Source organism: Rhinolophus sinicus, linkage group LG10, assembly GCF_036562045.2.
Source record: "Rhinolophus sinicus isolate RSC01 linkage group LG10, ASM3656204v1, whole genome shotgun sequence".
Lineage (NCBI taxonomy): Eukaryota > Metazoa > Chordata > Mammalia > Chiroptera > Rhinolophidae > Rhinolophus > Rhinolophus sinicus.
Genome location: NC_133759.1, coordinates 73,617,747 through 73,640,236, shown reverse-complemented (window position 1 = coordinate 73,640,236; position 22,490 = coordinate 73,617,747). Strand labels below are relative to the sequence as shown.

General features: G+C 37.8%; 1 protein-coding gene across 1 annotated transcript in view; it reads right to left on the bottom strand.

Annotated features, from left to right (window-relative positions):
- The window catches only part of ADAMTS19 (ADAM metallopeptidase with thrombospondin type 1 motif 19), a 232,146-nt gene that overhangs the window by 19,287 nt on the left and 190,369 nt on the right, over positions 1–22,490 (bottom strand). The window contains exons 19-21 of the mRNA XM_019756011.2: positions 10,750–10,885; positions 6,483–6,687; positions 3,458–3,610 (exon numbers count right to left, since the gene is read on the bottom strand). Coding sequence (XP_019611570.1) covers positions 3,458–3,610; positions 6,483–6,687; positions 10,750–10,885 — 494 coding nt within the window. The remainder of the gene's footprint in view (positions 1–3,457; positions 3,611–6,482; positions 6,688–10,749; positions 10,886–22,490) is intronic.

Here is a 22,490-nt window from a genome sequence, read left to right as displayed (position 1 = left end):
AGATATAGCCAGAATGTGGCATATAATTGTGTTGATGGTTAACCCCTGCCAGAGTAAAGCAACCACGCTGTTTGTGTTCCATTTTTACCAACTTTCCAGGTTCAATGAAATAAATATGAGCATTGTTCAGCAAAGGTTGCATTACATCTACTCAGAAATCTACTCAGGTAATAATTTTATGTCAGGACATCTTTCTCTTTGAATATACCTGGATCTATGTTTTCCCCCTCTCCTGCTGAGAGCAATTTTTCCACTATTCACCACCAAAACATACATGCTAGAAATCACACAGACTGATCCAAATACCCTGAACGCAGTTTGAGGCATAAGCCATATTCTTAATAAACCTCTTGTTTAGCCAATACAACCTTGTCCCAACAGTGCTCAATAACTTTTAGACAGTGGGAGAACCTGAGAGTGTATTTTTTGTTTAACTGATTCCATAGTAATTCATCCATATTATCAAGGGAGAAGCAGGGTTTCAGAGCTAGACTTTATGGAAAGTCCATTGAATATTCCAGACTAAAGAATCCAAGGTCTAATTTAAGTCCTCTTAGATTTATCAATAGTTAAAAAATATTAGCAGAATTTGAGTAGAAACTGACAGATTAATTGACCTCAGAGGAGCACAGAAATCCACCCACGACTGCACACATCTAACTGCTAGTCTTGTTCCACAGTCAGAGCTGATAAGAATAAAAGATCTGTGTGTTTCCTCTGTCCATTAACATTTTAACCACTGAAACTTAAAAATCACAGTATTATTCTTTTATTATGTAATTATTTTGGGATGGTTTTCATTTTAACATGAAAGTGACACCTTAGAATTACAAAAGGAGAGATAAAGTATGAAAAGTTCATGTGGAACCACTGGGCTTTAATTTGTACACTGTGTGAATCCGCTATGCGGAGACCTCAGTCAGGAATGAAGAATAACAAAACGGCTTTAAGGAAAGAGAGACTTATACTCATATAAAGAGGAAGAAAAAAAAGCCACATGCTGGATCTTCTAAATAAGGAAACAAAGACACAAACAGTCCAACAAACAAAGGTAAAAAGTCATGGAATAAAGATGAATATTCATTGTGCCTATCTGTTTCTTTCCTTACTCATAACGGTTATGTTCTAGCTGGGGAGCAATATATAGCACAACAAAATCAATTTAAAGTAATTCATTCCACGTAGATTTAAAATGACATCATACGGATATATATAATTGTGGTAAAATGCTTAAATATGTTTTTTTAAGGCTTATGTGAAAAACCAAAATTAACATTTTCTATGATCTCCCCAGGTAATTTTGATTTTGCTTAAGATTTAACCAGAGGCTACATAATAGGCACATTTTAATCAATAGTAATAGTATTTATCATGCAAATAGGATTCGCCAGCCATATTTCTATACGCTGCAACATAGGAGCTTACAGTTCGGTTATAAATTACAATAAAACCTGGATCTTCTGTTTTTGCAATCACAATGTTTGGTTTTTGTAGTTAACTGGAGGTTAACAATATTTATCACTTAAAATATTTCTATTAATTAATGAAGTTGGAAAAATATAGCTCATCTATTCTAGTGGTTTTTAAACTTTTCCTTACAGCAGAATCATTTCATTTAAGGAAAACATTCAGAATTTCACCAGCCAAAATAATTGAAAGTGAGCAATAGGCGATCTCCCCTACACCCTTCCAGCTGGTACTGTATTTTCTCATCCTATCTTATACCTTCAGTGCTAAATGAAAAGTTACTATATACATGGAGCTTGAAAACAACAGTGATATCAATTTTCCTTATTTCACTCATATGGAAATAAGGACACAAACATAATCAGTGGCTTAACCAATGTGCCATCTACACAATGAGGGAGCCCAAACTGTTCCCATCATGTCTCTTGACTTCCAAACCATTGTCTTTCCTTCTCATCCTACTCTATTTCTCTCTCTTAGAATTAGGGAAATATAATCCTGAACATAAAACAAAATTATTTGTGGTTAATTGGGAATTCTCTTTCACTCTAAAGGAGGAAGTTTCCTTATATGCTTCACCAGTTAAAAGCTGCCTGTTTTGGGATGAATATTTCCTGTAGTCAGGGATTAATTTACATAGTTTACAAATGCATCTTTTAAGAGTCCCAAGATGAACTCTGAATGTTGTATGTGGTGGAAAGAGAGAGCAGTTTACTCAAAACTTAAATGCGATGTTTACATGCAAACTTTTGTTAAGGAGGAAAGACATAAATAATCACAAGAAAATAGATTTTAAATGTCATGGGTTTTGGGGGGGGCAACGTTGGGCAAACTGGTTAGACACAGTGCATTATACAATGAAAAGATTTCTTCCAGAATGTTCCTCAGTGTTATTTATGAATAGCTGCCACACTCCACACCATGCCCCGGCAGCCACCACTTTTACTTTTTTTAATTTATACAATAAAAGGGAAGAAGAAAGGATTTATTATGGCTCTTCTAAGCCCTAGAATTTTATGATCCCATGACAATAGGTAAATAGTAAGGGGGGCGGGGGGTGGGGGGTGGTAGATGAGGGTAAGGGGGATCGAATATATGGTGATGGAAGGAGAACTGACTCTGGGTGATGAACACACAATGGGATTTATAGATGATGTAATACAGAATTGTACACCTGAAATCTATGTAATTTTACTAACAATTGTCACCCCAATAAATTTAATAAAAAAAAAAAATAGTATCACAGCTAAATGTGGCGAGGCACAGGGGACCATTTGATTAATACATTCCTGAAAACTAGTATTTGAGAGCTGTTTTCACCTAGATATGATCGGAATTTTATATTAAACCATGGGATTTATTAATACTTTGTAGAGTGAATATGTGACCTATTTTCTACACCTCATTAATATGTGAGGCATTACTATTATCGTATTAAACATACTGTTCAACTGCCAAGTGAGTGTGTCCCCTTGATTTGACCAAACGGCTTCAAGAATTCTGTTCCTTCCCATCTCTTCCATATACAACCCCAAATGTTGGTGGGAAAAAGAATGTCTACTACCCATTATGATGGTAATTCCTTTGTTTGATTCTACCAATACTTTCCTTAATTATATTTTGAATGGACTTACCTGATAGTATTCTATTTATTAGGTAAGTTTCATGCAAAAATATTCTGACAAAAACTATATCACAAAAACCAGCCACAAAACAACAATAATAATATTTCTGAGAACTTTCTTTGTGTCAAAAATGGTGTTAAGTGCTTTATACAGTTTATCTTACTTAATCTTTAAAACAGTTTTATACAGATCATGATCACGGACAGACAGGCAGGATTTGAACCTGGGGATATAACAGTCCACATCCCATGATCTTTACATCTACCCTCCATCCCTCCTAAACGTCATACTGTATGGATGTGGTACCCGTGGCAATGCTGACATTATTGAAACCTAATACTGAGGATGTACAGCATGATTCTTACCTTAGACCAGTCACCCATTCGCCACACGTAGCATTTCGAGTAATCCTCACAGTCCTCGGCCTCCCTGGGCCTGGTGGAGAGGACGCATTTCTTTCTCGGGTTGGTACACCTCACGGTCCGGTGACGGACACCTTTGCCACATTTGACCGAACACTGGAAGATAACACCAGAGAGTCTGGATAAAGTCAGTCATTAGGAGATACAGATGAATGATGAAATTATGTTAAGCGTTGGTTCTAATCATCTCATAAGCCTATAACTCACATAAAGTCCAGGTATTAGGCGGATGCAAAAGTAATTGCGGTGTTTGCAATTATTTTTAACCTTTTAAATCATAATTACTTTTGCACCAACCTAATAAAAGAATAAAGAAACAAAGAATAAGGAGAACAGGCTATGCACCAGGACCAGAGGCCAGATGGAGCTTAGAGCACAGTGCTGGAGGTGAAAGGGCTTCAGAAACACAGGTCCATTAATACAGAGCGTAATATATCATATGGATTCTTGATAAAAGACAAATAATCAATGATCAAATTTAAATACTACATTTGATTGACATCAAATTTTTACATGAAATTATGTAAGAACATTCATTATTTTATTTTTGCTAAGATTTACTATTTTAGCCTGAAGAAATGTTTGTGAAAAGTGACTATTTCTTACAGAATGTCATTTTTCACAAACCATTCTTAAAGCTAAAACAGAGAAAATCTTAACAGAAATAAACCAAAGAATTTCTTTACATAATTACTGTGTTTCCCCGAAAATAAGACCTCGCTGGACCATCAGCTCTAATGCGTCTTTTGGAACAAAAATTCATATAAGACCCGGTCTTATTTTACTATACTATAAGACCGGGTATAACATAACATAACATAACATAACATAACATAACATAACATAACATAACATAACATAACATAACATAACATAACATAACATAACATAACATAACATAACATAACATAACATAACATAACATAACATAACATATAATACTGTGTCTTATATTAATTTTTGCTCCAAAAGACTAATTAGAGCTGATTGTCCAGCTAGGTCTTATTTTCAGGGAAACAGGGTATATAGAAATCATCATTCTGAATGGTTGTATGGATTGAAATATAATTCGGTTCAAAATAGTTTAGTTCACTTCATAAATAATTGATGCTTGATTGACAATGATGACATACAGATATGAAGCACACATGTATATTCCACCAATCTTTTAGGTGAAACTTCCCCTGTCAATTACCTTTATGCTTCCTATTGTGGAATATGTATAAAGCTCCCAGTTTTACAAAGGTATGCATCACTGACTATCTGGACAGAGACCAAAATGGCATTGGGTGGGACAGGGGAGAATGGGGGAATGAGAGCTATGGCAAAACTTGAAAATCTGATCTATATTTGTGTCTCCAAAAGGTCTAAAGAAAGAGGTGCAGATAAACATTTAGTAATGATGTAGCACCAGAGTAACCATGTGGATTCCAACAGTTGTGTTCCTGAAAACTTGAGCATGGAACTAATGACATTTTCAATATACTGAATTTTGCACAAATAAGTAATTATCTCATAATCTATGCCTTGTGTTTGAGTGTGTTGAGCTTGAGACTATATGTGTGATTTGGTATTTTAATATTTTTATTTTTATTTCTTGCAACTAAAACTAACCCTGATTCATAAAAATCAATTTTAAATGAAATCAAAACAATAGAGCCATTTTTTCATTGGCATATTGCATTGAGACATATCATTTCTTCCGGCTGGTGCCAAAATCTGTATAGTAGACTCTTTCTGACCTATCGCCTCCTGAAGAGTTTGCTAAAGCATTATGGTTAGGCTGGAGGTGGGGTATTTTTGTTTCTCTGATGTTCATGTGATTCTTCTCTTCAGACTGAACTGATTCCTGATTCATATTGATGTCAAATTGGATATTGCACTCATCCTCAAAAGCACACATTACACATGAAGACGAATCTATTAAACAGCAAGGTACAGATCAGGAAAGTAAGACAACAGAAAGTCACGTGATTTGCTAATGTGCTTTTAGGGGGAGTGGGTTCATTAAATAATTTCACAAATCTTATTATCTAAGCTACTTTATACTCATTTTCATAAGAATGGCTTCTTAGTGCAACCTAGCATTTTCTATTTGTCATTTTTATATCCTATTTAATATTCTGAAATTAAGCGCGTGGGTGATTTTGCTCTGGATATGTGTATGCACTGGTCTTTGCACATGTGAATGGGTATATAAATGTGTGTGTGTGTGTGTGTGTGTGTGTGTGCACCCACATACTCACCTGATATGCTTCAGAGCAACGAGGAAATATAATGACTGGTGTTTATTATTGCATAAGGAGATATATCATGAAAACAGAAAATCAAGCCTACACTTTGGCATGGAACACACCCCTACACTATATGCTACAAATTAGTGGGTGTGTGGTGCAGTGACTTAGACAGCACTAGGTTCAAATCCCAGCTCTACCACTCAGATAGGACTTTGGGTAAACTATTTCATTTCTCTGAGCTATATTATAAAATGGTAAAACTGCTACCTTTCTTGCATTGGCAATTAAATATAAACAATATACTATATATGAAGTCAAAATACAGTCCTTGCTCACAGAAAATGATTGTTAATGTTAATCCCTTTGTTCTTCCCCTTTTAAATGTTCAGGGACATATAATGAGTCAAATGTGTATTTTAATATGTGCCCACTTAAGGGTATCCTCATGACACATAAATGAAACAGCAGGATTCCAAATGCATATCAAATATACTCGTAAGCGTGTTACAATATTTACAGAATAAAGAGTAAATCTCTGTGTTTTGTCCTGTTTTCGAAATTATTTATAATGAGCATATATATATCATCAGCAAAATCAGCAGATGGTATTGAAAAATATCGACTGCCATCCAGAGAGATTCTGAACATAATATGACAGGACCTTACACAAGCTAAGCGTCAAAAAAAACAAAAGGAAAAGGAAAAGGAAAAGAAAGGGGGCGTGTCCGCACCTCTGACCACACCCCTGCCTCCCACACGGTCATGCAGTCCTGGCCCTCGCAGCGTTGGGCGGAGGCCGGCTTGGGCCCCGCGCAGTCCCTCTCCCGGGCCCTGATCAGGGTGCCGTTGCTCAGTTGTTGGGTACACGCCACTTGTCTGCTCTGCATCCCTTTTCCACAAGTTCGTGAACACGGGGTCCATTCTGTCATCATCCACCTAAAAGGAATGCAAGAGGCACTGAAACAAGTTTGAAGACAGCGACCATTTCTAAGGAGTTGGAATCTCCCTGAAGGACCAGGAATTCAAACACCCCTCCGAATTTATGTCAGGAAGAAAGCCAAGCCTATGCCAGTAAAGTGATTTATGAAATTTGGATTCGGGTGATACCTGTCAATAAAACCCTCTCTGCACTTCCTATTATTTGGACAACCTTATGGGGGATCTGAATACCCCACTAAAATACCTGCACAATCCTAGTTTAGCACAGAGCAGGCGGTCAGAAGCCGGAGCTTAATTCTGGGTTCCTTACTAGGGTCACATTCTTAAAACAATTCTTAACAGCTGTCCAATTCCCACTTTCTCACGTGTGAAAGTATTTATTAGTATATTATCTGACATACAATAAGTACTCAGTATATAACATATATCATATGTATTACAGTATATTTATAAATATCTTATACTTATTCATAGATTTCTCTAGCTTCATCACCCACTTGTTTGGAAAATAAACGGTATGCTCAGCTTGCTCCCGAAACACTTTCTGTTTTCATCTCATGGCACTCGCTTCTGGAGAGTCCACTGTGGAGATGCTTGAGAGTCAGTTCTCAGTTCCTTCCTCCTAGAAAGGTCTTCTCCATCCAACCCACAGGGATTGTGTTCTCCTCTGCCCTCTGTCACCTGGCTTGTGGCAGTCACACGACACTTATAATAATAGATATTCTCTAGGGAAGCGGAGAGGCTCAAAGGCTACCTACAGAATTTGACCTTCTCTTCCTAATATAGAAGCTCTTCAAAGGCAAAATCAATGCCTTATTCTGCTTTGCACCCATAACACTTTTCATACAATAGCTTTGCATTAAACATTTCTTGAGATGGAATTTATGTTTCTCTCTGTTTTCTAGAGATTGCTTCAATGCTTCCGAATTTACTTGAGCCCCTATGTTCTTGGCAATAAATCGAAGTTTGATATGTTACATCCTCTTCCAGCCTAGTTTCCTCGGCTGTATGATGGTTTAAGTCTAAATGATTCTATGCTTCTATTTCTGAAAACAAAACAAAAAATTCATGATAACATTTGCACTCCAATAGTGCCTGTAGCAAGGCCCTTGTCTACTGGCCTGTCAAGTATGATGAGGTCCTACCATTTTGCTTTGGAATCACCTAGTGGGTGTTTCCTAAAGTGAATATTTATCTTCCAATTTTATTTAGTTTCTGCTTCTTCTCTCTGCACAAGGATACCCAGGCTACGAGCACAATACTTTAAATACATCTTAGTACCTTTTCCCCAACTATGGAATCCAGAAGACATTATTGAAAAGAGAAGTAGTTGCAATTTCATGGAACCTCGTATTTTTTAAATAAAATTTATTTTAGAGATCCTTCGTGTGATGATTAAAAAGTTACTTTATCCATTCCTTGAGAAAACTCAAAAATAAGAACTAACATGTAAACTAAACTCACAATGAGAGAAAACATTCTGTATTTTAGAATTAATCTAATTTGGAACTATCTATTTCCTTATCTTTAAGATTCCTTTTTGCAAAGCTGTTTACTAGTGCATCACTATATTTTATATTTGGCACATAGAGTTCCATCAAATGTGAACAGAAATTACAACAAGTCTTACTAGGGTGGGGCAAAGAAGAGGCAGGAGAAATAACAGCTGTGCAATACCAGTTACACGAAGCCTTAGAAAGCTTTCTGTGATCACCCTGAATAATCGCCTGTGTCCATTTCTTACTTGCCAGTATTTCGGTTAACCTCACCAACATCGCTTCTTGGTGGTTCACAAAATAGAGCCTCCTTTTCCAAGAGAAGGAAAATACTCATCTCTAACAAAAAGACTTCCAGTCTCCAGCTGCAAAACTAATTCCGCACTCAGAAATGTACTGGCCCTTTAAAACTATTCATTTTACCAAATTATTATCGAGGCATTGCCCCCAAGACAGCTGAGGATAGCAAATGGCGGGCACCGTACCTTTGGATCCTTCACTGACCACGTTTGGACGTGACAAATACACTCCAGTCCAGCTCATTCAAGATTCCTGATATATCAGAAAAAGCCATTGCTCTTTCATCCATATGCAAAAGTTATATGGTATATAAATGGTGTATTCAAATATTTTAGCAAATTACTAAACATAAGTAATTCGCATTTTAATATGTATTTAAAAAATGGAGAAAGAAAGGAGAATTCTTAGGAATAATAATAACAAAAGAGTCGTTTCTTTAGCCGACAGGGCAAAGGCCAAAAACTCTATTTATCTGTCCAGCACTGAATGCAAAGGGCTCAAGGACCTGACCATAGGTGATAATAATTCCTTAGGTCACCCTTCCTATTGACCTACTCATGGAGTTAGGCTCAAAAGCATATAGCCAGGCAGGAACATAAATTACTGAAAGTATGGCAGTGTACATGTATCTTTCGCACATTTGTACACGCATCATTCTTTTGTCCTGTTCCCTAGAAGCACTTTTTTGCCTGTGGGAGGGGCAGGATTGGTAGAGCAGGAATGTACAGGGAAGGAAAGGTTGGTAATCAGCTTGTGACATCCCAAATACATTGAATCTACAGAGAAGCAAGTCTCAAAATTTCAGCTCTGTGGAGGAAGAAAGGATTTTCCCAGGAAGAAAGGATTTTCCCAGCGCTTTTAAGCTCTCTCTCATCAACTCAGCATGAGCCGGGTCTGGAGGCTCCCATCACTGAGTTTTGCAATAAGCAAGAATCACGGGCACTCAGGAGGCAGCGCTGCTCCTGCAGAAGGGGGTATGGTGGGAAACAAGGAAACCAGAGGAGCTGAGCACCAGCCTGCACGACACCAATCCCCAAAGAGATTACTGAGGACAGAAAAGCCTAGAAAGTTCATTGGCTACTGTGTCCCTCCTCCCCCTTTCGGGCTGTACTTATTCCGGGGGGCGGAGGGTCGTGAAGACGATGATTTCGTTATAGGTCGCTACACAGCTACCAGTTCTTTGCGTATCTGAGCTGCAAGATGTGTAAATTCACTGACTCCACTGCAGAAACTATTGCGAAGGGAGCTCAATTCTCTGTTGGCTGCCCCAAGAACTCACTACTATCCTAACTCACTGAGTTTCTACAAACCTCTGAGGGTCAAGATGGAAATGTCCCTGTCCCCATATTCTAGAAGAATCAATTCAGCCTCACACTCTTTTTGTCATGCCATCCCTAAAACTTTTCAGGAGTTTTGACAGTGGGACTTAGTACCCCTCAAGTCCACCATCAGGTTTTCCATGAAAGCATGTGGATTTTCAGGAGCCCAGTGATGGGGTCCATTCCAAATAGCCTTGCTGCTATGCTAGCCTGCTCCAAAATTATACTAAGGCTCCACTCATTTGTCTCTGCACGTGAGTAAGACGTGGCGTCTTTCGAAGTCACTTCCAGCTGCTCAGCATTGCCATTTTGTCCCCTAACTCAGGACCTTCTTGCCTGCTGTGTTGCCTAATACATACTGGGGAAGTCACACAGGACCAAAGCAACTAACTGTCCAGTAAATAGAACCCAGGTCAGGAGTCTGGTGATCAGAGATCAGGTTTCGGGCCGTTTGCTTTGGGAGAGGAAGTGAGGGTCCAGCTGGGAACCAGGAGAGCCACACTGGCCCCTGATGGCAGAGCAGGGGACTGGGTCCTGGCTAGTCCTGTTTTGGTTTATATCACCCTTGGCAAGTTCTAACACACCATTTTGAAGAATTCAGGAATGAATAGCTGCATTCAACCCAATAGCCAGATTTTGGAAGAGATGACCAACAGGTTACCAAGTAATTTTAATGAGTTGTTCCCCTCCATCCCAGTTAGTGGTTGTTTACACACTGTGGAGAGTTCAGCTAAAGTCAACATAACTCCCAAACTTGATGCTCCAATATTCATTCCATCAATTATCTTTCTTTGTTAGACCTTGCTAATTTAACTTTGCATTTGGTACAGATCCCTTGCATTGTTTTTTAAGAAAATGTGATTTCCTTAATATTTTGAGTGTGTTTTAAAGACCAGTAATGTAATGGCGAAACAATGCCTTAAGGAGTGGTGGGTCAGCCTTACCTGGTTTGGCAGGGTTGCTCGTTGCACTTGCGAATCTGTGGCTCTGGCTTGGTTAAGTATTTGCATTTCTTGTTGTCCACAATACTGATATTTTTGTTCATGATTTTTGTGCAAGACACTGTTGTCTTCCTTTCTCCTGAGAAGAGCAAATGCACATACAAAGAAATGTTATCATAGGCCTTTATCTAATGGATTTGGGAGGTGTTCACAGGCTTATGCTGTAATTTTTGTAGATATTTTAAACAAAGTTTAGGTTAGATCAATGAAGATGATATTATTTACGTAACAAAATGTATCCCCAGGCTTAAGGAAGATGAATGGTAATTTTTTTCCTCGTTAGAAATTAAATGGCAAGTTTTATAGTACAAAGGGATTGTGGCAGCATAAGCTGATAAGATATTAAACATTTGTTGTAAAGGGGCTAGCCTATCTTTTAGCATTAAGTGGTGGGAAAATGTATTTGCGTAACACCTATGTGCCTCCATGAAGGCACATAAACAGACATGCCTTTCCCTTTTTCATTCGGTCACACACCTTCAGTGCTCTGCGGTAAGCTATGAGAAGCAAGCTTACTCTGAATATAACTCAGACCTTTATTGTTATCGCCTCTGATAAAGACCCCAAGAATTCTAAAAATCCTCACTCCCTAATGATTACCATGTCTAAGAAAAGCCATAGGACTCTTGCCACTTCTCACCAGACTTCCGAAAACTGGCTTTTCTATACTTTCTCTGGTATGATGAAGTCTGGTTATCGGAGGTAAAAACAATCATTTGTATGTTATATTCATTTTTCATCGCGTGCTTATTGACCACCTTTTATTGTTTCATCTCACACTTCAAAAGCCTATCTAACAGGTGCTAATTCGATTTCTCTGCAAAAGTCTAAATGTCTAGATAAGAGTTTGTAATCTAATTTAACTTATTGTTTGACATTGTAAAATAATTAAATCAGCCAACAATTTTAAAACCAGATGGATCATGAAGGATTAAGAAAAAAATCACAGGTCTTCTGGGGCACTATTGAAGGCCTACTCGTTAGGGTCCTATGACTGCTTTGCAACGATAATTAGGAAGCTCAGAATGTTCCTGCTAGTCACGCCAAACAGGACAGCCTAGGCTGGTGGCACAGAGGCCACTCTGTCATTGAACTCACAGAAAGGAAAGGCCGGCATTAAGGAAGGAGAAGAGAAGGGATGGGGGAAAGGAGAAGAGAGAGAGAGACAGAGAGAGAGAGAGGGACTTCATTACTTTTTGAGTATCTTTGACTTGAATGGAGGGTGGGGGAGACAAGTCAAAGGCAAAAGAGCAAGAGTAGGCTCAGGATCGTCCCTTGATTTCCCACCCAGCCACACTGAGCTGAGTCCATGGCAATTTGCAGTTTAAAAACATGACTACATCTGTATATGTGTGTGGATTAACTAATGATACCTGTGGTTACTGCATATCATGTGATTGAAACCATTTAGATCTTCAGTCGTATCTTCTAGCATAGGCAGAGCAATGTTAGCCAAATTATTCCCTATCTGGAGAACCCAAGGGTTCTGGAGCAAGGCAATTACTCATTGGGAGCTCAGTACAGACCACAGTGTGCCAGGAGAGTACCAGGTCCTTCCCCTTGAGTGGAGAAGGTGTGCCTCCAGCTAGGACCTCAGGGAACTCTGGGGCCCTAGGACACAAAGGCGCCCACAATGGGGAGGCCTTCGGGAGGAACATCCAACCACAGATTAGTAAAAGGTGCCTCTCAGGGCATAGAGATTAGGAAAAAGTCACCGCTCTGGCAGGTGACTTAGAAAACAGTGCTCCCTTCTCCACACAGAAGCTGTCCTGTAACAGGGTGGCAAGTGGGGCATAGGCTGGACTGCAGTCCATGGGCCCAGGACTTTGTGGCGGGCCACAGCTGTGCCTCAGAAGTCCTCCATCCTGGCCTGAGCGGCTCACACGGCCAGGCAATCTGATGCTAACTTGTAGAGAAAAGGGAACTTTTCATGCCCTTAGGGTCTATCCAAGCTATTTATTCTTTGAGAGGTCAAGAAAGGTAGAGTACGACATTAGACCTCATCATACTAGCGTTCAATACCTACTAACTTCACATAATTTTCAAATAAACTGCTAGAGAAGCAGAAATGACTTACTATATTAATTTTTTTCAAAGAGAAAACTGGCCATACAAGGTAGAGGTTATCTAAATATGAGAATTTGGGACACATTTGTGGTCAAGTTCCTCCTAGTTTTCAATGCTTCAGGTGCTCCTTTATGACCTGATACAGATATTAGACATTATGCCAATTTTGTATAATGCTAGTATATGCAAGAATTATTTCTACATTACAATGATGCCAACCTAAAAGTAGGATTAAAATGTTACTTCCATGAAGGAGAACTGACTCTGGGTGGTGAACACACAATGGGATTTATAGATAATGTAATACAGAATTGTACACCTGAAATCTATGTAACTTAGTTACTAACAATTGTTACCCCAATAAACTTGAATTAAAAAACAAAAAATGTTACTTCCATGGAATGTAATTGTTAATGTAAAAATCTAATTTAAAGCCTTCATAGCCATAAGATACTCTTTTGTACAATATGAGATGTAGTTGTCTAAACTAATTTAAATAATGGCATTTTGCCAACTACAACACAAAAAGATGGCAGACAGACATTATCCGGAAGGCTTTTGCTAAACATAGATGTAGTCACGGAATAAACAATGCAAGGCTAATTACACTGCACTTTTTCCTTTTCCTCAGAAAATATCTAACTTTAGTTATGTTAGCTCAGAGCTAACATATTGAACTATTGAAAAAAACTCTTTTAAGTATTGATACATCAAAGGGATAAAGCTATGAGCACCATTTCAGGGAGCGCCGACATGGTGCTCTATAAAGCTTAAAGGTGTGTGAGTTGGGACATTTCCATAATATAGCAAGGAAGCTCATATCATAAGTTTTTTTGGCAGATAGGAGAAGCTTAGCCCTAATTTTTTCTATTTTTTACTATTGAACAAAAACAATAGAATCGGAGGAAAAAATCTATTGCTGAGCTACAGACACTTCATGCCTATGAAAATACAACTAAGATCATAAAGCCATATGGGAATGTTATTGTTTGATTTTTTTTCTTTTATATATTTTTATGTCCCAGCCAACACAGGAAATTTCCATTCGAGCACTTAATAGCAATATTTACAATGCATCCAGTACCGTGGAACCTCAGGACGAACAGAAAGTGATGAAGTAACTGGCCTCCTGCCTCAACCATGAGTAGCTGCAGGCTGTTGACAGTGTATTATTTGCTTTATGGCAATTAACTTCACCTCCGGGTCATTCCCATTAAATCAGTACTGGGAAAATCTGTTTTGATGTTTTGAATACAATTATGAAAAAAATAAAATAACCACTATGCATTTGTCTCATTATTGAATTGGGGCAAAATCTGAAAATGTAAGGTAATTTTTATTTACTGACTCGTTCTTTGTTCTCTGAAGACATTTGACGAGGAAGACATTTGAGATATTACATTGTGCTCCTCTTTCCCAGGCTCAGAGATAAACTGATACTTTATTCTATGCTTTGTATTTTACCCCTGAAATGGATATTTTAAATAAAACTATATTCTATCCAGGTAGATCATATTTCTACAACTTGAATCATAAATGTAGAAACACATTCTTGAGAGTGGGTTTAGTGTTTCGATATGCATAAGAAATTCTCTATACGTTCCTAGACATTTCAAACTTTTAAATAAAATTGTGGAACTCTGTAAGACAGTGACTACACATATTCGTCTTCATAATTTTCTTTTTATTTATTATATTAAATATAATTTTAATTAATTTATTTTTATTGAATTAACAACGGGCAGCAGGCAAGCGAACCAAAAGCTAATATACTTTAATGAGGATGAAGGACTTTCCTCTGAGCATTTCTTAGAGATACATAATATGCTGGTTATTTTGTAAGCATATACATTTTTAAACTTGAACAACTTCCAAAATCATGTCATGCCATTTACTTCTTAGCCATTCTGTTTTATTTCTATGATGTTTTTTTCCCCTCAGGGTTTTGGCTTAATATTAAAATGACTATTTTGTTTATTTCAGTGAGAAAGTTTTAATTTTGTATTATTCCCAACACCCAGTATATAATCCGAACTGATCTTGTCATTTCCATGCACAAATATTTTAACGGGATCTCATCACTTTCAAGTTAAATGTAACATGAGTGCCAGCATAACACAAAAGAAACTTCATGAACTAGCTTCCTTCTATTTTTCTGATCAAATCATTTCCCACAGCTTGATGCTCATGTTTTACCCTGGTAATAAACATTCTCGCTAATCCCAGTACCTTTGCCCCGATGCATATCGCTGGAAGTCTTTCTACATCTCCCCATATCACTCTGTAGAGTGACTTTGTTTTATTATCTGACCACTATGAGACGGACAATGAATTCTCTAAAAGCAGAAAGCACTCATCTTTGGACCACCCAGCAACAGTAAGTGTACAGTCAGTATTGGTGAAGGAATCAACGAGTGAAACATAAGCATACACTAATTCAAGCCCAAAATGCTCTCTGTATGAAGACGTTCATCTCAATACAGTATTTCCTAAAATGGTGAAAAATCATCTGCAAATTGAATGACTAATTATGAGGAATAGTTATCTACAGCAAATCCGATTAATGGGTTATCATTTAGTTATTCAAGTTTATGAATAGTTCACATTAATACAAACATGTTCCCATTAATTTAAGAAAATAGGATACAAAATTGTCTTAAATATTACTGAAGTAAAATAATGTAAAGTTACATAGATTTCAGGTGTACAATTCTGTAATACATCATCTGTATATCACATTGTGTGTTCACCACCCAGAGTCAGTTCTCCGTCCATCACCATATATTTGATCCCATTTACCCTCATCTACCACCACCACCCCTTACCCTCTGGTAAACACCAAACTATTGTCTATAACTTTGCTAACAACTGTCATCCCAATAAACTTTAATTAATAAAGTAAAATAAAATAATGCAAAGAAAAATCGATTTTGATGTATTTTCTTTGGCTAATAACATTTATTTTGGTACATGCAAAGTGCCTTTAAAATGGAAAAACAGAAACAAAGTGCACCCTTGAAAAGATACAGGCATTCGTATACGGAGATGTTACCTGAACTTGATCCCAAAGGCTAGGAGATCTCCCTGGAATTTGGCCATGAACAAGGATATCACGATACAAGGCTAAATAGCACGAGAGTGGTAGCTGGCAGGATTTGGACCAATCTGAAGAATGTGGAATGTTGGCTTATTTTTTTCCCCTTTAAATTGTATCTACTTAGACTTCTTAAAAGTATGTTCACCTCTTCACTTATTTCAAAAGAGGTTACTGCATTTTGGGGTCCTCATTTCAGGTGTTAGCTCACTAATTCATCCACAGGATCATAATAAATCTTAGCGAATGCAGTTACTACATGTAGTGTATATGGAATGCTGATTCCATGTACAACCCTCAGGTATTACGGAATGATCACATCTCTAATACCTCTAAAGACCAAGATCACTTAAAACAGGTCTTTTAGGTCAAAAAGAACTTTATCCACTGACCCATACTTCAGAGGTGCCAAAATAAACTTGAAACATCCCTTCAGGGATTTTTTAGATGTTTTAGAACACCAAGGCAAAGTAAACATTTCTTTCACAAATACATTTTCAGCTGTTTGAAAACAAAATGACTAATTTCAATGGCTAATGTTAAAATTAAAAATAATGATATATCTACTCAAATTTTTCTAGAATTAGCATTAGAATTTGAAAAGATGGTGGTAAGAAGTGTATATATGTTAAACTTTGGAAATACTTACTTGAGACCACCAGCATCCATTACATATTTTAAAATAATATTTCCTCTAAAAGAAGGGATTTTTACATCTTAGGATTTTCATATCTTGTAATAACTATGTAGTATTAATAAATTAATAGAAATGCATAATAAATTAACTTGAATTTGGTTATTTTAAAATTCAGTTGGAGAAACTAATGTAAAAGATCATTACAATACAAATTTAGCTACATGACACCAGGCATTTTTTTTTAAATTTCTTTTTCCCACTTATTGCTGGCAATCTAATGTCTTACAATAGAATTCAAAAAACAACTTATGTCAAACAATGAAATTTTATACTGCCTTGTGATACTTTATTTGCTCTTGCTTAATATTTTCCTGTGAAGTAGAATAGTGCTATTATTCCTCTTTTCTGTTGAAGATAAATTTTGCATAAATCTGTTTCCAATGTTCTGTGCTTTGAACTTACTCTCATTTAATTCATGAATATGCTGAAAGATTACAAAGCTCTTTCTGGCTATAAAATCGACAGTGCTAAGTCAGAAATGATGAGAGTCTGAAATCCTGTCCATCCACTTTATTTATGAACTGCAAAGGAAAATAATATCCAAAAGCCCAGAAATATTTTGGCACTGAAATGAATATGTGCCCTATTAACATATCAGAGATAATTGAAAACTGTTGACTGAACACAATGGAACAGCTTTGAGAAGGAAGGTCTACTCAAGCACAAATCATATAGAGGCTGTGTATAACTAGGGCTGTTTTTCAAAACAAGCCATTTGAAATGAAAATAAGAACACATCTAAACTCTTTTAAATTTTAATGTTATTTTTTATTAAATTTATTGGGGTGACATTGGTTAATAAGACTATGCAAGTTTCCAATGTACAGTTCTGTAATACACCATCTGTATATTGCACTGTGTTCACCACCCAAAGTTTAGTCTCCTTCCATCACTATGTACTTGACCCTGTTTACTCTCTTCTACCTCGCCCTGCCCGCCGCCCCCCCAACCACCATTCTGTTGCCTGTGTCCATGAGGGTTTTTGTTTGCTTGTTTGTTTGTTGCTTTCTGTTTTATATCCCACATATGAGTGAAATTGTATGGTTCTTGTCCTTTACTGTCTGGTTTTAACAGATTATAATAAAACCTGTCTTCCAACCCAAAGAAAACCTATATAATCTCTAAGGGATTTGACCTGTTTTGTGGGAATCACTTTAAGCCTCCTGAGATGCTCTTGAAGGAAGTATATGAGGAAAAGGAAAGGAAACTTGAACTCAGGAAACCCTGGATTCTAATCCTGGCTCCACCCACAATGGGCACATGACCTTGGTAAATTACTCTCTTCGCCTTTCAATTTTATTGTTAATCATTAAGCTATGCTTAATATCAAAAAGCCCTCTAACTCTATAACTAAAAGACTTGTATAGTGAATTTCTATTCCTTAAGGTTTGACAATTGGCAAAACATATTCTAGGTTGTAAAATTAAGGTGATTTGGGGGAAAAATTTAACCCTAATAATTTGTTGATTCAAACTGAAGACTGACAAGTTCTGAATGCTTATTTCTGATGCAGCTTTTATTAGACTATGATTATAGAAGAAAAAAAGTGAGGATAATAAAATTCACTGAGGAAACATTTTCCCGTCTAGAATTTCAAATGTAAACAGATAGTAAGGACTGCCTGTCAGTGCTCTAACAGAAACCATCAGCCTTTTCATCACTCCACTTCCCCACAACCCACCACTGGATGGGGGCTGGTTATTCTTATCTGAATTATCATACAGAGAACATTCTAACCATACAGATTTTCATTTCAAATGTGCTTGTTTCTACTTGGGTTTTTGTTTTTTGTTTGGATAGAGGACGTGAAGTATAACCCCATAAGTGAAGTGGGCTCTGGCATCAGTGAAGAACACTTGGAGCAGGGAAACAGGATTGGGTGTACCTAGCAGGACAGGAGGTTAGAGGACGCTGAGTCCATGGCAATTGTGGGGCCCTGGGAGATGCATGGCCAATGAACATTGTATTGTGGCATGCATGACCGATAACAGTTTTTAAATTGCAAGAATGACTTGAAATCCCTTTGTTGTAATTCTTCTATATCCTTGGGGGCAAACTGTGTCATCTCCTTCTCCTGTCACCAACTGTCTTTGCTCTGGTAGCCCCAGAGGGCCAGGCGCTCTGGGAGTCAGAACACCCCAGAGCTCAGAGCTCTGACAAAAGCTGCTCCCTCCTCCCTCCACACCCCCAGATGTGCCTGGTACCTTCTTTCTCTCCCTTGAAGACACTCTCTTGCTTTCCCCACAGCCTCCAGTGCATGGCTGTTTGCTTGCTGACTGCCCTGCACCTTTGGATCTGGAGGCAGTGTGGGTATCCGTGCTCCTCCCTGTCACCTCCAGCCCCTTCTCCCTTTCTTCTTCCTAAACCTCCAGCTATGGTTCCGACTATGCCACCCATTTCCCCGCTTACTCTACTCAAACACCAACCGCAGGGCCACTCCCTCTCTTTAAGATTTCAGCTGCTGCATTATTGTTATATTTTCTATGACTACTCCTCGCACAATTTTTGTAATTACGATGTCTATTGCAATGATTCTTCTACCACAGAGGCCTCTCCCCATCCCAGAGATCTTGCCTTTCACTTTACTTAGGCCACCAACCCTCCTGGTCTTGTTATTACCAATAACTAGAACCCCTCCATAGTCTCAGCTCTATTTTCTGCCACCATCTCCTGTATTTCCAGTCCTCTCTCTTTGATACCCTGAGTCTAAAAGTTCTTTGACTCGACCAGGCCCTGTAAGTCATCAATCCTCCCACCTTTACACTGTCTTTCAAGTCCCTCATGCCTTAACTTTCCTCCTCATGCAACTAAATCCCATGGCCAACCATTTTCCACTCCTTACAAACAACCTCGGGTCAATCTTGTTCTCTTTTCATCTTATTACACTCACCTGGCAATTCCCAAACTTACTGCACAAATACATCTGCATGGTGTACACAGCTAGAGGGTAACATACATTATAATGATTGGTGTCTGACTAAATTCATGACCAGTAACTTCAAGTGGACAATCAGTGCTACCACACAATTAAAAATCCATGTACCCGTTGCATTCATTCTCTCATTCTCTTAAGTGACGTCCTTCCAAAGTTCCAATGTCTCCTTTTCCCCTTCCCTCTCAGCAAGGTGGCCTTTCCTGATGAAATGATGCAACCAGAAGAGTACCAGCATGAGTTCACAAAGACTGTCTTTTCTCCTGCTACTAGTGATGGACTGTCCATATTTCTACTCCATTCCATCGCATCTTGTCTACTCAAGGATATCATTCCAGCCATTTTTTGCTCTCTCCTTTGCATCACTTGTTGTCTATTCTATTCTAGAAAATGAAGACTGGCAAATAATCACATGTTATTTCCCCCATTAAAAACAACAAACTCTTTGGTTCATATTCTCCTCCAATTACTGCCACACTTCTGTTTTCTTCTTTCAGCAACATTTCCTGAGTTACCTGAAGTCCTTTCCCCAATTCATTACATGTTATTTTCTCTTGTATCCACTCCACTTAGTCCTTTGAACCAAATACTTCATTAAAGTTCATTTCAACAGGGTCATCACTGACCACTTTGTTTCAAATATAACAAGTGTATTTTAAAATAGAATACATATATTTAGATATAACAGTCAATTCTCAGTCTACAGTTTTGACTTTTTATCAGCTATGATATAGATGTGCATTCTCTTCTTTTTTCCTATTAAATTTTATTTATTTATTTATTTATTTTTATTAAATTTATTGGGGTGACATGGTTAATAAAATTATATAGGTTTCAAGTGTACATTTCTATAATACATCATCTGTATATTGCATCATTCTCTTCTCATACGTTCTCACTTGCCTTATAGGAAACCATTCTCATCTGCCTGTTTTTTTCACCTATGTTGTTGGCTACTCATTTCAACCTGCTTTGCTGGTTCCTTCTCATCTCTCTGAACTCAAAAACATATAGTGTCCCAAGGCTTAATCCTCCAACAGCTTCTTTCCCTTTTCAAAAACTCACTCCTTATGTGACTTCATAGCGTTGAATATATCACCCATATATTGTACATTACTAGCCTAATCTTTTCTCCTGACCCCAGATTTATATATCCAACTGCTTACTTGACATCATACTTAGAAATCCAATAGGTATCTCAAATCTATGCTAAAAATCATACTCTCCCCTAATCCTGCTATGCCACAGGCTTTCCTATGGAAGTCAGCAGTAACCTCATTGCCAAAACCATCACAAGCCATCCTTGTCATCCCTCTTTCTCTCACACTCCACGTGTAGTCTATCAGCATATTTTATTACTTCCACCAAAATATATACTCGTACAGAACCTGACCACTTCCCCCTACCTGCATTGCCACCACCATGGTCAAACTACTGTCATCTCTTTCCTGGATTATTGTAGTAACCCCCTGACTGATCTCTCTGCTTCCACCCTTCCCTTCATTCCATCTACTCTCAACTCAGAAACAGAAATAACTGTTAAAAACATAAGCCAGAATAAGTCACTCCTCTATTCGAACACTCCAAAGGCATCTCACATCACTCAGAGTAAAGAAAGGACATACTAGCATTCCTGCTACCCCTTGAGCATGCCAGCTCTACTCGTGCCTCGGGGCCTTTGCATGGAACTCTTTGTCCCCAGCTACCCTAATAGCTGGCGCCCATTCATATCCACTTCGGATTTTTAAATCAAATCTTCTCATTGAGGCCTTGTCTAACTATCGCATTCTATACCTACCCCTCCCATCTTCACATCCCCTATTTACTTCCCTCTCTTGTTTAATTTTTATCCAGAGTACTTATCAAAATTTGATACTATACTGTACTACTTATATCCGTGTATAATTGTTTCCCTTTTCCTCAAACACTCTCTTTCACATGCTCGTCTCTTCATGCACGTTTACCAACTCCTCCTGCAGCAAATTTAGTCTAGTGGAGCAATAGTTTCTTTGCCTAGGAAACGAAGTTGATGTTCTGCTTCTTTGCACAAACCAGTTTATATTATATAGGTAATTATGTATATATTACACTTGCGTATAATTTAACAAAATATTTCCTTTTAGCCCTAGAAAGCATCTGTTACTACAGAGCAGCGGGGAATTTGTAAATGAGAACTGAACTACCGTGCTGCCGACACACAGGATACGAACAGAAGTTGGGAGTCTCAAGACTGGGACTCTTGCCTTGGCCTGACTGTGAACTGGTTCTGCAAGCAACTGACTTAACCTGTAGTAACCTATGGTACTCAGCTGTCTCATCAGTAGGATTACGTGACTTCCTACTTTCACATTTTACGCTGAAGTAATTTTGGTTTTTTGCCTCCTCAACTTCTAACATGAAAACAAAAATAAATCTTTGAGTGAGAGTTCAGGATACTTCTATATTTATTGAAAGTAGTGATATACTCTAAAACAAATCAAAATAAAGGAACTGGGGAAATTAAATTATTTTCTTCATATACTTTATACATATTTAACTTAAGTATGCGGACAACACAGAAGCAAACTCAATACTCCTCTTTCCCAGCACCTTGGCATTCATTTCAGGTCTGCAATTCTTGTGGGCAAATATACTTTGGAATTTAGAACTTTTAAGATTTTATAAAAATGAAAAAGTAAAATATAAAAAATGAATATGAAAGTGCAGATATATGACATAACAACCAGTAGGGTAGCTAGGGCACCCCCCCCGTAAGCAAATACATTAATACTTACGCAAAGTAATATTAACTGAGATAGGTAACAACTTTCAATAGCCTTTCTTCAATTCACGTCAGATTTTGCCACAAAATAGTTCAGGTGTTTAGCTACTAATTGTATGACAAAAAACGTTCA